Below are 14,417 nucleotides of genomic sequence, written 5' to 3' on the forward strand. Positions count from 1 at the left end.
AAGTCAATGGGTAAGCCAGCTGTGAAGGTCACAGGTTACTCAGGTAAGTCTCCCCCACCTGTGCACCTTCTCCCAGCCCCTTTGCGCTCATGCCACACCTCACTGGCCACTCATACCCTCACAGAAACTCACTGCACCTGCGCTGCACCTCTCTGGCCACTTGCGCACCCTCCCTCACCCAGCAGCAACCACTTCAAACCCCACTGCGCTTGCACCACGTCTCCCTGGCCACCTGCACACCCCCTTACTCCCCCTCCCACCCAGCAGCGGCCACTTACCTGCCAGCTGGCCTGCTTGCAAGGCAATGGGGACTCCAGGGATTGCTCTTGCTAAGCAATGTGGTCGCACTTTATAACTGCATCACTTAGTGATGGAAATTCTGGTCCCAATTGCTGTTGTAACTCGAGGACTTTCTGTAATGAGAAGGATGAGGAGCACTGTATTTTGGAATTTGAAATTTGATCAATATCCATGCTGCTGCTTCTCTACAAGTTATTAAAAACAAAACTATTTCAGAGAGTCTTTAGAGTTTGAAATGACACTTCTAATTTATTAGTTTGTGTAGGTGATTTGAGCTGTGTTGTTTTTATTTATAATTACCGAGTTAATTGTAGCATGGATGTTTTGTTGTGCTGTTCTTTTTATGGTTGTGCTGTAAACCACTGAAAGTCTTTCCAGTGGCTACAAAGAGATGGGATGGGATGGGATGGGATGGGATGGGATGGGATGGGATGGGATGCATGGCTAGCTCTATAAGTTTTATTTTAGATGATCAGTACTTTCTTTCGTAGATTTTTAAGGACTTTCATGAAGGAACTATTAATTTTGGTCCCACATATAAATATGATGTTGGCTCTGAGGCTTATGATACAAGTGATAAATGTAGAACTCCAGCGTGGACTGATAGAGTTCTTTGGTGGAGGAAGAAACTTCCAGTTGATAAAACAGGTTGGTGGGGTCCCTATTATTTTTCTGGGGATTTCTTTAGCTTAGATCACTGTTTCTCAATCTTGGCAGTTTTAAGATGTGTGGACTTCAACTCCCAGAATTCCCCAGCTAGCATGCTGCAGCATGCTAGCTGGGGAATTCTGGGAGTTGAAGTCTACATATCTTAAAGTAACCAAGGTTGAGAAACACTGGCTTAGATTGTTTATAATATTCATCATAAAAAGCAGTGCTCAATTATGAAACTCCATGCATAGCTTTGCAAAGATCACTATCTGTTAATGGAATATAGTTCATATCACTGAGAAAATATTCCTTGGGAAGAGGGCATGATACTGATCAAAAAATAATCCAGTGGTTCTGGCATTACTTAAAGATTTACTTGTATGCAGAAAGTTTGATTCAGTAAGGATTTTACTCATTAAATTAAATATTGGGGATAGTCTTACCCTGGTTTCTATCAAACCAATAATTGATTTTTTAATTATATTTCATACTCAATTAGATTCAGCATTTTCTGCCCTTGTTAATCACAGAAGGCCTCTTTCTGCACCCAAGACATTTTGGAAATGCTGCTTTGTGACAATTCCTACATAACAGAGAGCCCAAATTGCTGTTTTAACTTCATGAATGGTCATGTAAACTTATGGCCTTACAGGAATTGGTATTATTTATCATCATTGTATTGCATTTTATTACTTGTCCTGTTGCAAGTCTCCTGTAATACAATAATGTCAATAATTTACATCCTTCTTGTCTATTTGGTGCCATATAAATTATGAGCTGTCATGCAGGCAACATGGCTTAGTCAAAATAATGGTGAGTTTGTTTATTTTTGACTTAGTGGATGGGTTCATGCATCTCACATAGTTTTTTTAAAACCCTGATTGATGGATTAGGTAAAAAAGAAACCACCTCAGTTATTATGGTTTACTGTTATGTGTGAATCAGGCACATGATTCAGGGACCAATGCTTGAAAATTTGCCTTCATTGTTCTAAATTCTGAACCTGTTATTTTGTTTTTTCACAGCTGGAGAGGTCAGTCTTCTTGATACTGATCTCAGTGCCGAAACCAAAGTCAGACCCATTTGGTCTCCTGGTGCCTTGATGCATTATGGAAGAGCTGAGCTCCAGGCCAGTGACCACAGGTAGCATAATCTCTTCTGGGATGTCATGGAGCACATGTTTTGCATTTGTAAAAACCAAACATAACAGATAGCTTCTCCATTTAAAGTGATCTCTATTTATGGCCTTAGAAAATCACTACTAGGCAGCAGAGTAAATAGAACTGGGCTAGCTGAACTAAAGATCCAATTCATTATAAAGCAACTCTAAATGATCACAAATACTGACCATTGCCAAGAGGCTAAAATAACTTCTCAAGTTATGATATTCCTTAGTTCAAATCCGTGAGTTCCTTTCATTATTCAAGGATTTAGTTTGCGAGATTTCTGAGATGAATGTTAGGCTGATTCCTGCTGTACATTACATTGACACGGACAGTGTAGATTTAAAGCCCGTTTCCCCCACCCCCACCAAGGTGTTAAGTACAAAAGGATGCAAACATGACCAGAAGTATGTTGTGACATCACAGCCTAAACACAGGCCTTTCATACTGGTGACCTGACATTGGAAACACATACATAAGTCACAGGGCTTGCATTGTGAAGTCACAACACATTTAATTACTTGTCCGCAAAGACATCTGTGTCCTCCCTAAAATGTTTATATGGCTATCAGATTAAAAAGCAAGTACTGTACTAACAATTATGTGAATTCCATCAACGGTAATCGTGGGAAGCTGGATAATCATGGACCTCCAGTGACAGATGTACCAAACAATGTTGAATCTGTGTTTAGTCCTATTATAGTCATAGTAGTGGTTTTATTTATTACGTACTTATAACTAAATATAGACATAGAATAAAACGACTGATAGAACAATGTGACATAACCTGAGAGCTGTTAGTCTCTGATTTGCATACTTATAATGAGATTGCAACCATTGTTGTCCTATCTTCCAGCATTCTGGAAAGTCAGTATGTGCCTATTGGTACCAGCAAAAGAAAAAAAAGGGGGATGATTTATTTCTCTTAGATTGCAAACCCAACTATAAATTCTCTTTTTACCTTGTTTAAAAGAAGTACATAAAAAGAAAAGAAATTACATTTTTAAAAGCTACAATTTCATTGATTTATTTCATTCATAAATTAATTTGACTACAACTTACTTTGCTGAAATGTACTTTTTTCTTTTTTGACTGATTAATACACTTCCATTTTTCACACACACACACACAGACACACACACCAAATCTGATCATTCAAATTGCACTTGGCAAAACAGTATCACTGAAATTAGCAGAGTTTATAGAAAAATAATTTATACGTGTATTTATACATTTGTAGGGCAGGGACAGGCTTTGCCTTTGAAATTGCAGCTGAGTTGTTTGTGCAACTTCACAACAGTATTGCCACACTTTGCAACTTTAGAAGGAATCCCAGAGGGGATTCCCATGTTATCCCTTGTGGTATTCTACCAGGTTCTCAGGAACATCAAGCCTTTTATAGATCCTATGGAGAATAAGGTTTCAACATTTTAATGCTGCTTTGTGGAATCACTATATGAAATGTATAGAATATTCGTACACCAATCAAAATTGGTTTCTTGCTTCCTATGGAGGCAGTTTTGGAGCAGTAGTGGAAAAGCTGTCACTTACCATTGTCATACTGCCTAGAGTTCCTGGAAGTTTTAGTTAGCAGCATCTAAAGGGCTTAACCCTAACTTGCTCTGTGTCATTTTTCATTCTTCTATATGTATCTTAGCCACACACAAACTTGGACATACATAGACCCAATCTGAGAACTGAAGAAAAAAGCTACCTGGTGTGCCACAGAGCAGCTCTGCCAAATTAAATAACAGAATAATTGTTAGCATTGTTTTATTGGTATTTCTGGACTCCTGGAAATTGTGTTGAGTCAACTTGGGTAGGTAAATAAGTAGATGTAATCAATAAATAATTACAAGCCTCCCTGTGGCTACTTATTCATTGCCTTTTCTCCTGTTGGGCAATTATTTATAGGAGCATGCTCACGGATATCTTTTCGTTACTAAACAGAGATGTCATATGCTACCTAAGTTATGCAGCAAAATAGTTTGAGAAACCAAGTAATCAAACAGTAAATATTAAGGAGGTCCAAGCTTAATGGCTTGTGTTATACAACTGATTTTCAATAACATGTCAGCATTTTATCTTCTGTCCTCCTATCTACCTCCTGTAATCCTTACTAACTTTTTTTCCTTCCCTTGTTATCTCTGCATAGGCCTGTTTTAGCTGTTGTGGAAGTGGAAATCCAAGAGGTTGATGTGTCTGCTCGGGATAATGTTTTCCAGGAAGTATCATCTTTTCAGGGACCTCTAGATGCTACAGTAGTGGTGTCTCTATTGTACTCATCCCCTGAAGAGAAAGATGAATTTCCTGAGGATTTGCATGCGGAGCTTATGCAGATCTTTGAGACTTATGGCACTGTTGTGCTTGTCAGGTAAAATATGATGTTAATTTTAGAAAATAATACTTGGATCTTAATTTTGAGGAGAGCTTTCCTTCATGGAAGGAGACTCCCCATATATAAAGAACCATTCCATGAATATAACTCCAGAAGAAGAGTGGATTATAAATCTAACAAACAAGCAAATAAACTCTCCTTTTATTACAGCATTTCCTTTAAATTGTGAAGTAAAAAGTTAGGATCCACGCCAATAAAAATATAATGATGTTAGAGAACATTGATGGTTGAAAACATATTAATGTAATAATAGTTCAATAATAATTGATGAATGTTCAATTAATGAATGTTCCACCATTTTTAGGAAGAAATCACTCAGCTTCCCCATCTGCTTATTTGGTGGCTGATTAGAAATTTGCTCTGGCAAAGTTGACAAATTCCCTGAATAGCACTTTAAAAAAAACAAAAGCATTCCTTGTAATATTTTGGATTCTAGATATATTTCTAAATTACTGAGGTTCAATGGACTTCGCCTTAAGTCAAGTAAGGGCAGTCAGATCAATGGATTCTTTAATGCCTCAGACAAAAACTTTTCATGGTATGCTCTAATATTATAAACTCTTATATTTCCCAACATATGTCAAACATCCTTGGATTTTTGTGATTACTATATCACACTCAGGGGCTATATTGCACACACTATTCTTTCTCATACTGCACACATCTATTCATATCCACACACACACACACATATACCAGTGATCCTTTCTCCCACTCGTGCACATCCCTGTCTATCCATCTCTCTGGCTGCTAGCAGTCTTGGGCAAGGTCATTGGGAGGAGAAGGGAGACAAGAGTCCTGTTGGGGATTCTGCTTTCAGAGAATCAGTTTCACTCCATGAGAAACTATTGACTTTAAACAAGATAAATAGGTGAGAAACATCATCCCCTTTCCACGCACCAGAGCCGAATCCCCACAGCCATATGCTGCCAGCTACATGAACCTCAATGGCCAACTACAGCTAAGGTCCACATGGGCTCTTCTTGTTTAGGAAGCTCCAGATGTATGAGAACAGTATTGTCTTCAAAAAGTGTATTTTTGCCCATAAGGTCCTGATCTAACAATGGAGAATATTCAGAGGGGGCATGTCAGTTACTAAGGAACTTGAGAGAACAGGCCCTCACATCCTTTCTGTGAACTTCCTAGAAGCACCTTTGGGAAGGAGGAGGTTAGACTGGAGAAGGCTTAATCTGCTTCTCCAGCAGGACTCTTCTTATGCTTTCAATTTAGATGATACATAAGAACCATCAATGAAAGGGGAATCCAAGTTATTGATGCTTTCTCTTTTCCTCATTTCTGTGTTACAAATAAGCCTCTCCTTGTATATCTGAGGAGAGAGGGGAAACGTGATGTAGCTGAATTTCAGCTACTGAGAAGCATTCATTCCAAATGAACGCAACAAGCTAAACTCTGAAAGTAATCTGCAGATAAAGAGTTTATTTGATCTGTGTCTGTTCTTGTTAGGATCAATGGAGGTCAAATGTTGGTTACATTTTCAGAAAGCAGATCTGCTCTTCATGTTCTCGATGTGGATGGCATCAAGGTAAAACACACAAACCAAAGCTGCCTGTACTGTTTGAAATGCCTGAGTGACCAAGTAGCATCCTTCATGGTGGCTATTTTGTTTAGAGAAAGCCAGCCAACGTTAACTGTTTGCCTTGCTTTCACCACTGGCAATTACGGACATCCTTCTCATATAGAGTTGACATTTCCCTGAACACCAGCTTGAAGTTTCAGGTTGATCAACTTTTTAAAATGTTAGCTGCTAAAATGGTCTCCAAAGAATTGATCTGAAAATGTCAAGCTGTTAGACCAGAAAACACCTCCAACCAAGAAGATCCCTGTGATACTTTAAGGAATAAATTCGTTTATGAGGGAATGAGCTTTTATATGGAGGTCATGACACAGTCAGTTTGTTAGTTTTAATATGCTACCTTTTGCAATTACCCAGAAAAAAATCTATTTTCCTGTTGTGCATGGATTTGGTAAAAGCATCTGCAGGCTGATTTTTTAAGGTACATAATGGGTGAGTGGAGTACCATCCGTACGGTACTGGAAACTAGCTGAAATTAGCTGCCTTTTAAGGAGGATTTCAGAAAATGCAAATTGGGAAATAATTACTTACTAATTGACCATTAGAGAGAACTTGGCAATGACTGCCTATTTAAATACCAGTAAGTCATTTTTCGTTTTCCATCCTGGCATGTAGGGAACCTTGATGTCTTTCCTCCATTATAAGCTGTAATGATACAAATATAACCAAATAGAACAAAAAATAGAAAATTACATATAGAACCCACGATATTAACCCAGCTTAATTGCTTCCATTTTTTTTTTTAATTCTTTGGCATGAGAAGGAATGGCTCTCTGTTAAGGCCAATTATTGATACATATTATAACAATATATCCTCGAAAGAGTCAAATATCTCTAATTTGCAATAGTAGCCATGATCTTAAATATATATTGAAGTCTTTTGTCTTCAGTTTCCTCTACAGGATATTGCCTTACATTGTGTTAATATCTGAGTCTTGCTTATGAGTAATCGTTTGGTTGATGATAAGAAAAATAATGTATTGGGATTTTTATGTCTAGATTAAAGGCAGGATTGTGAAGATTTGTCCTAAAACCAAAGATTGGCTGAAAGGTCTTCAAGAGGAAATTGCTAGGAAACGCGACAGTATCGCTCCTATGTCACCCACGGCAAATTCCTGTCTGCTGGAGGAAAATTTTGATTTTTCAAGTTTAGATTATGAATCAGAAGGTACGTGATGTAGGTGAAAGTATAAGCTTTGATCATGAGGTCTCTTTCTCCCTGGAGGTTGATCTGAGTGGGTGGCCATTTTCTTTGCAGATCAGTATAATTTGTAAAAAAAAAAAATCCCCTCCTTTTAATTAATTAATTAATTTGTTTGTTTGTTTGTTTTTCAAATTTATATGTGCCGCCCATCTCACTATACAAATGACTCTTTTAGCTGAAATGTCAAATAAAATAAAATATTCTTCTCCTTCCTTATTCCATTGTAACATTTTCCGATTTAGGTGATATCCTAGATGAGGAAGATGATTATTTGGATGAAATGTTGCCGCCAGTACCATTTGGGACAGAAACGGTATCAGCAGTAGAAGAGCTGGGCGATGGATCGGAATATGTGAGCATGGCATCTACCGTACATGCAAACAAATCACATCTTGCTGGAAGAAAGCCACATCCATATAAAGGTATCCATCCTTTCATGATGAAAGACAAGTGGAGCCATAGTCATAAAAGTTGGTTGGGTCATTCAAAGAAGGCTTTTTTATTGGAATAAGTAAACCCAATTATGTGGACAAAGTTTATGACTGTGTTAGAGCTATTCATATAGTTAATTATATAATTGGTTTTTATGTTCATGACTAAGACTTTATGGGACAGGATGATGATGCCCTGGAGATATATCATAACAGTTAATTTGAGCTCTTTTTAAAGATTAATGAACAAACTTGGTTGGGGTGGTTTAGGTGTGTGAATGTCTGTGCCATACCTTTTGCATTTACTGCTTTGTGAGCAGTATATGCACACTGAATATGCACTCGTATCCTTTTTGGAAATCTTTGTTACACTTTCTGAGTAGGTCATGTGGCTCAAACTTCATGCCATCATTCATGGAGGATTAACAGAACAGGCCACTTGATTTCTGATTAATCTTTCCTTTATGACTAGTTGTTTCACCACTAGGAATAGCAGGAAGCAAATGACTGGGTCAGTTGATTAACTCTAATACATTGCTATTTGATAGATGACAATGATTGAATGTGGCTCATTGAATCCTTGGTAATTTTCCTCATGAACCAAGTGCATGTTTAGGTGTTGCTTGGTTATTTCTCAGTTTCCTTCCTTCGTAGGTAACCTTTTAATTTCAAGGTCAACATTTTCTCTTGGTAACATTTTGCTTTCTAATTTGATATTCTTTTGCCATGTTCACTAGATAACGCTGACCTGGCTGAACTAAAACAAGAATTTGAAGAAAATGGGGAGTTCCGTCATCGCTCCCCAACCAGGTCTCTATCCGTGCCTGGTAGGCCTCAGCAGCTTCAGCCACCACAGCGACCTCCCCCGCCAGGTAAGAGTTGGGTGCTTTCTCAAAGAGATTCCACTTGGTGGAAAAAAAGGTGTCTGGATTTCTGAAATGACAACCCTGAATATGTGAGGAAAGCAAGGTTGCATGTACTGTGCATGAGAAGATTTCTGCATTAGTCTCCTCTAAATTCTTTGTCAATAAAAGCTGATTTTTGTGCCCTGTACAAAGAACCTTTCTCGACAACCATCTCACACTGTTATCCAAACCTTATCTAAGAGGCATGACATGAAGTTGATTTAGCCTGGAGATATCTATATCTGTTGCTGTCTGACTTTCAATTAGCTGCTTGATGTTGGGGTTGTAGGGGTAAAAAATATTGGACTTGATTGTTGGAATCTTTTGAGTAAAGCAATATGGTTTTGAGTAATATTCAGAAATTTGCATGTGCTTGAACTGTATAAAACCCATACATGCACACTAACAAGCTAGATTGCTGAATGCAACCGCAGTTTAGCACTTTATATGTAAGAAACAGCAGTGTGTGTGTGTTTTTCCTCCCCCACAATTTCTGTTAAGTTAGGGCTCACAGAAACAGAGGAATTTGCTTAACTTGGCAACAAAAAATATGTAAGTTGGTTTTTCACCTACCTCCATAGGTACCTCACTCCCAGGCAGATATCCAAGTCCAAATTCTTTTTTCCCTATCAGTTGGCCCTTGTTATAGGAGCAGATAGAACATTTCCTTACTAGCTATGACAGGAGCGTAGCCACGTCCACCAAGTTCTGTCTCCAGCCTACTCCCATGTTCTCAGGATTTTTAAAATAAAAAGCTGGCCAACCTGTCAATATTGGACAATACAGTGGTACCTCTACTTACGAACTTAATCCGTTCCATGACTCTGATCGCAAGTCGAGTTGGTTGCAAGTCGAAGTAAATTTTCCCATAAGGTTCAGTGTAATTACCGTTAATCCGTTCCGGCATCTGCGGACCACACGTCAGGGGTGGAAAAACGGCCACTGACCACGCAGCAGGGCAGAAAAATGGCCGCGGACCACGTGTCGGGGTGGAAAAACAGCCGCGGACCACGTGGAACGGGCGGAAAATGGCCGCGGATCACGTGGAACGGGCGGGAAAACAGCCGTGGACCACGTGGAACGGGCGGGAAATGGCCGCGGATCACGTGGAACGGGCGGGAAAACGGCCGTGGACCACGTGGAACGGGCGGGAAATGGCCGCGGATCACGTGGAACGGGCGGAAAATGGCCGCGGACCACGTGGAATGGGCAGAAAATGGCCGCGGATCCGGTTCGTAAATTGAGGCGAGTTCATAAGTAGAGGTAAATTTTTGGGGTTGGAGCTGATCGTATCTCGAAAAATTCGTAAGTAGGGGCGTTCGTAAGTAGAGGTACCACTGTATATTAGATACTTATACAACACCACATCCCATTAAGAAATTATTTATGTGTTTTTTTTCCACAGTTGCAGTGTCCATTAAAAAATCCCCTTCAGATGGTTCCATCTCTTCAGGAAACCACTCCTTGTCTTCCATCTTGCATACAGCAAAGCTTCTTCCAGGAGCACCACAGCAACCAGTGAGTAGCGCAGTACAATTGTTTCAAGTACTAAAAAGAAAAAAACAAAACAAAACAGTTTACTCAGTATAATATTAAGCTAAGATTCTCTTATGAGAAGCACTGAAATACCAAAAAGGTCTTGAGCACCAAATCACTAATACCAACCCCCTAAATAGGATATCTTTGGAAATTATAAGATACCTTCTCCAACCTAGTGCTCTTTGGATGAAGTGAACTGCCGTAATCTCTAATGGTCATGCTACCTGAGATGATGGAAACCATAATCCAACACCTCCAGACAGCACCAAGCTAGAGGAGATTGATCTAACAGCTGCTCTGAGCATGTTTTAGTAGAAAGCAGATGAAGAATATTTTAAATAAAAAATATGTGTATGGGGTCAGCAACCAAGAACAGGAAAGGAATAAAGAAAGAGGAGATAAAGGTTAACTTTCATGAAGGTATGACCAGTAGAAAAGTGCTGACCCCTGAAAAAAACAAGCCTATTCTCATGTTTATAAACTGCTTTACAGAAGGGGCACCTGTTGGATTTACCTTCCCTCTAGACGCTCTTTTTATTACTGCTTTGTTTTTACATTTTCTTGCAAGCCAAAATCACGAACTGGAATTAGTAAGCCATATAACGTAAAACAGATCAAAACCACCACCCCAGAGGAAGCTGAGGAAGCCATTCGGTGTCTGATGCAAGCGAAAGGAGGTATGGCCAGCTTTCTGTTAGGAGCTTTGATGATATCCATGTTCACGTTTCCATGGTACAGGTAGTCCTTGCTTAATGACCCTAACGGGGACCGGCAACTGCCACTAAGCGAAGCAGTCACTAAGTGGGAAATCATGTGCCTGTACTTTCTGGCTGGAAAGAGACAAGATTAGTTGGTTTCAAACCTTTGGCTTGTGTTTGCCTCCTACCCACTCTCCTGCCCTTTGTAATGCTCGAGTGCCTGTCTTGTATACATCGAAAGCAATGTGATCATGCCACAGCCTGGGGCTGGAAGCTGTGGGCGTGCTATGCAAACAGCTTATAGTACCCTCTTGAAATCTCCTCTTCTCCAATCTTTCCACACTGCAAGGGGGTGGGGGGAGAAAAAAAGTAATTTCTGTATCCTTTGCTTGACCCTTTCCCACTGCTGTTATGTAATGTGCCACGGTTCCCAGCCCTGCGCTGCCGGTATGATCACATTGCTTTCAATGTGTAGAAGAGCAAACAGCTTACTTTCTTGCAAACCCTCTCTCTAAGCTCTCTACTCTGCAAGGGGGGGGGGATTTAAAAGCCCAGGTCAGGCACAGGACAATGCATACTGACTGTAATGGCAATCATGTGACTGAGGGACTCTGTGAAGGTCATAAATAGTTGTAAATGTTGTCGTAAAGTTATTTTTTCAGCACCGTCATAACTTCAAACGGTCGCTGAATGAATGGTTGGTAAATGAGGACTAACTCTAGAATCTTTTTCAAGAGCCCTCATCAAATTTGATTACAATCGTATTCATTTATTTTCCAAACAATAGAACCTGCAATTATATTGTATATATTCATTTTCCATGAAATGGAACAATCAGTTTGCATAATAATAAAAACATGTGTTTTTCTTTCCAACTAAACTTATTTCTCCCTTTTCAAATAGACATTTGAATCTCATTGAATCTGGCACATCAGTCTTTTACAAATAAGACTCTCTTGCAATCTCTTTACATTTAATCAGAGACATTTAGATTATAACCACAGTAATGTGTCAAGTAAAAAAGGGTTCCTATAATTGAAATTGTCAGTTTTGCAATAGTAGTGAAATAAGTATTCCTATGTTGTAGTGATTCTTAAATTGTAGTCAGATAATCTGCAGTTGTTTTATATGTGTTCTGTGAGGCCCTAGATGATTTCTACAAGTCTATCCATCTTGCTCTTCCTTTCAAACACAGGTTTATAATGCAGGCACACTGAGCACAGAGAAAGGAATGAACTTTTGCTAGGTTTGAACATTCTCCCTGCTGCTGAAGCATCTATCAGTCAGTAACGGCACTACTGTTTAAGGCATTATAGCTTCCAAAAGAGAGACCGCTTGAGAGTTGCCTCAAATAGGGTAGAGGCATAAATGTACAAATGACTGTCAGCTAAATTGAGAGCCACTTCGGTGTAGTGGTTAAGGTGCTGGTCTAGAAACTGGAAGACTGTGAGTTCCAGGCCTCCCTTAGGCATGAAAGCTAGCCGCCTGGAGTTCTATAAAATAAAGGTGGGATATAAATCTAATTAATTAAATAAATAACCAATCTAGATTGCATGGAGGCTCATAGCTGTGTTCATAAGTTATGGCAATCCATGAATCCTGCGCTCATTAAATCATAACGTGTATAAATATTGCCTTGTTGCATGCCACCGTTTGCTTTCCCCTCAGTGCTAACAGGTAAACCAGGAAGATGCAACACACCATAGCTTTCTGATGCATTCAAATGTGGGACTATAGTTACCTGCTCTCAGACATGCCAAAATACATAAGCCAACTTCAAATACAATTAGATTCTTGCTTGCGGCTTGCTTGAAAGCAATTAATTATAATCCATAGCTATTCTTATTTGTGGCTTCCAGGTTTGTATTAAAGGAAAGGCCAAGAAGGAGCCATCATGCTGGTGTTCATGAATAAGCCAGAATTCATGATTTGCTGTGACACAGGAACTTGGTTATATTCTAATTGTAATGGTTAGATGTATTAGATGCCATTAAAGAGTTTGTGAGTGCTATATAATACACAGTATAGTTATTAATGAGGCCTGCGTTGTAAACCTGTGTTTGAAAGGAAGAGGTGAACGTGTACATTAGAATACTTTCTAAATGATAAATTATGTATTTATTTCATTAATGCTTTGGCTGAAGAGCTTATCAAATCTGCAGATGATATAAATTTGGGCGTGGTAGTTTGTACTCTAGAACAGGGGTTCCTAAACTTTTTGGTAACACACCTCCCTTTAGTGTAATCTTAATGTACACACCTCCCCTAAAAATCCAAACATCAAAATGAACACAAATGAACAGTGAAAACAATACAGTGAAACTTTGGGTAAGGTGGATTTATTGTAACAATGTAACTAAAAGGTTCTTCACACCTCCCCTGGACTCTGTCTATACCTCCCCAAAGGAGGTTTGGGAAACCCTGCTCTAGAAGGCAGAAGTAAAATTAAAAATCACCTTGATAGGTTGGAGAAAATAGAAATTAACAGAATAAAATTTAACAGAGACAAATGCGAAGTTCTTTACTTAGGAAACAAAAATCAAATCCACAAGTATAGGATGGGGGCTATCTGGCTTGGTACATGCAAAAAAGATCTGGGAATAGTGATGTGGCTCAAAAAAGGCAAATGCAACTAGATTACAACATCAACAGGACTATGATCTGGGGACCATGGGAAAGTTTCTGCTTTATTTTGCTTTGATCAGACCCCATGCCAAGTACTGTGTTTGGTTCAGGACACTACACTTTAAGAAGGATTTAGAGAAATTGGTAGAGAATCAAAGAAAGTCAATGAGAATGACCAGAGAACTAAAACTAGGACCTATGGAGAGAGATTGAAGAAGCTGGGTATGATTTAAACTGAGGAAGACAGCTGAGCAGGAATATGATAGCACTCTTCAAATACTTGAAAACATGTTGCACAGAAGAAAACTACAACCTGTTCTCTCTCATTCCAAAGTGAAGAACACAAAATAATGGAATTAAGTTACAGATTCCACTAGGAAAACTCTCACAATAAGAGCAATTTATCAGTTGATAATCAATGAATGAATCAGTTCCTCAAAGAAAGTTCCCCTTCATTGGATGTGTTTAAATCAAAGCTAGACAGCCACCTTCTGGGAAGCTTTAAATTGGATTTTAAAAAGTTGAGAAGGCGCAGGGAGATTCGTAGGGCAAGCCTTGCCATTGACAGGAGTGAGGCAAAGTTGCAACGAGGAGCATCAACTGCAACAGAGCATCTGGAAGAACATGGACTGAGCTCTTGCGGGAGGCCAGGCACTAGTGGAAGGCTAGTAACACGCCCATGTTCTGGCAAGACAGAGTGGCCCAAATGTGGGCAATGACCATGTCACTGTTCATCACCAGCACTGGTAAAATTCCCAGGCACTAGAAGCTTTAGAAAGTAAGCCTGAAGACCCGGAGCTCTGACAGAGCAGTGACAATAGCCAAGAAGAGACAACCTCAGTCCAGAACTCAGCCGACTATAGCAAGCCCTGCAAGCGACTGTGGGACAAAGGGGGATAGAGAAGGACA

General features: G+C 39.4%; 1 protein-coding gene across 2 annotated transcripts in view; it reads left to right on the forward strand.

Annotated features, from left to right (window-relative positions):
* SYNJ2 (synaptojanin 2) overlaps positions 1–14,417 on the forward strand; it is a 58,963-nt gene that overhangs the window by 39,998 nt on the left and 4,548 nt on the right. For both annotated transcript variants that reach the window (XM_007437463.4, XM_007437462.4), the window contains exons 18-26: positions 792–948; positions 1,977–2,094; positions 4,270–4,488; positions 5,977–6,055; positions 7,106–7,274; positions 7,553–7,732; positions 8,479–8,613; positions 10,052–10,164; positions 10,754–10,862. In XM_007437463.4, coding sequence (XP_007437525.1) covers positions 792–948; positions 1,977–2,094; positions 4,270–4,488; positions 5,977–6,055; positions 7,106–7,274; positions 7,553–7,732; positions 8,479–8,613; positions 10,052–10,164; positions 10,754–10,862 — 1,279 coding nt within the window. The remainder of the gene's footprint in view (positions 1–791; positions 949–1,976; positions 2,095–4,269; positions 4,489–5,976; positions 6,056–7,105; positions 7,275–7,552; positions 7,733–8,478; positions 8,614–10,051; positions 10,165–10,753; positions 10,863–14,417) is intronic.

This window comes from Python bivittatus, unplaced genomic scaffold, assembly GCF_059951505.1.
Source record: "Python bivittatus isolate LINGU-HERP-01145 unplaced genomic scaffold, Pbiv_v1 ctg000020_np1212, whole genome shotgun sequence".
Classification (NCBI taxonomy): domain Eukaryota; kingdom Metazoa; phylum Chordata; class Lepidosauria; order Squamata; family Pythonidae; genus Python; species Python bivittatus.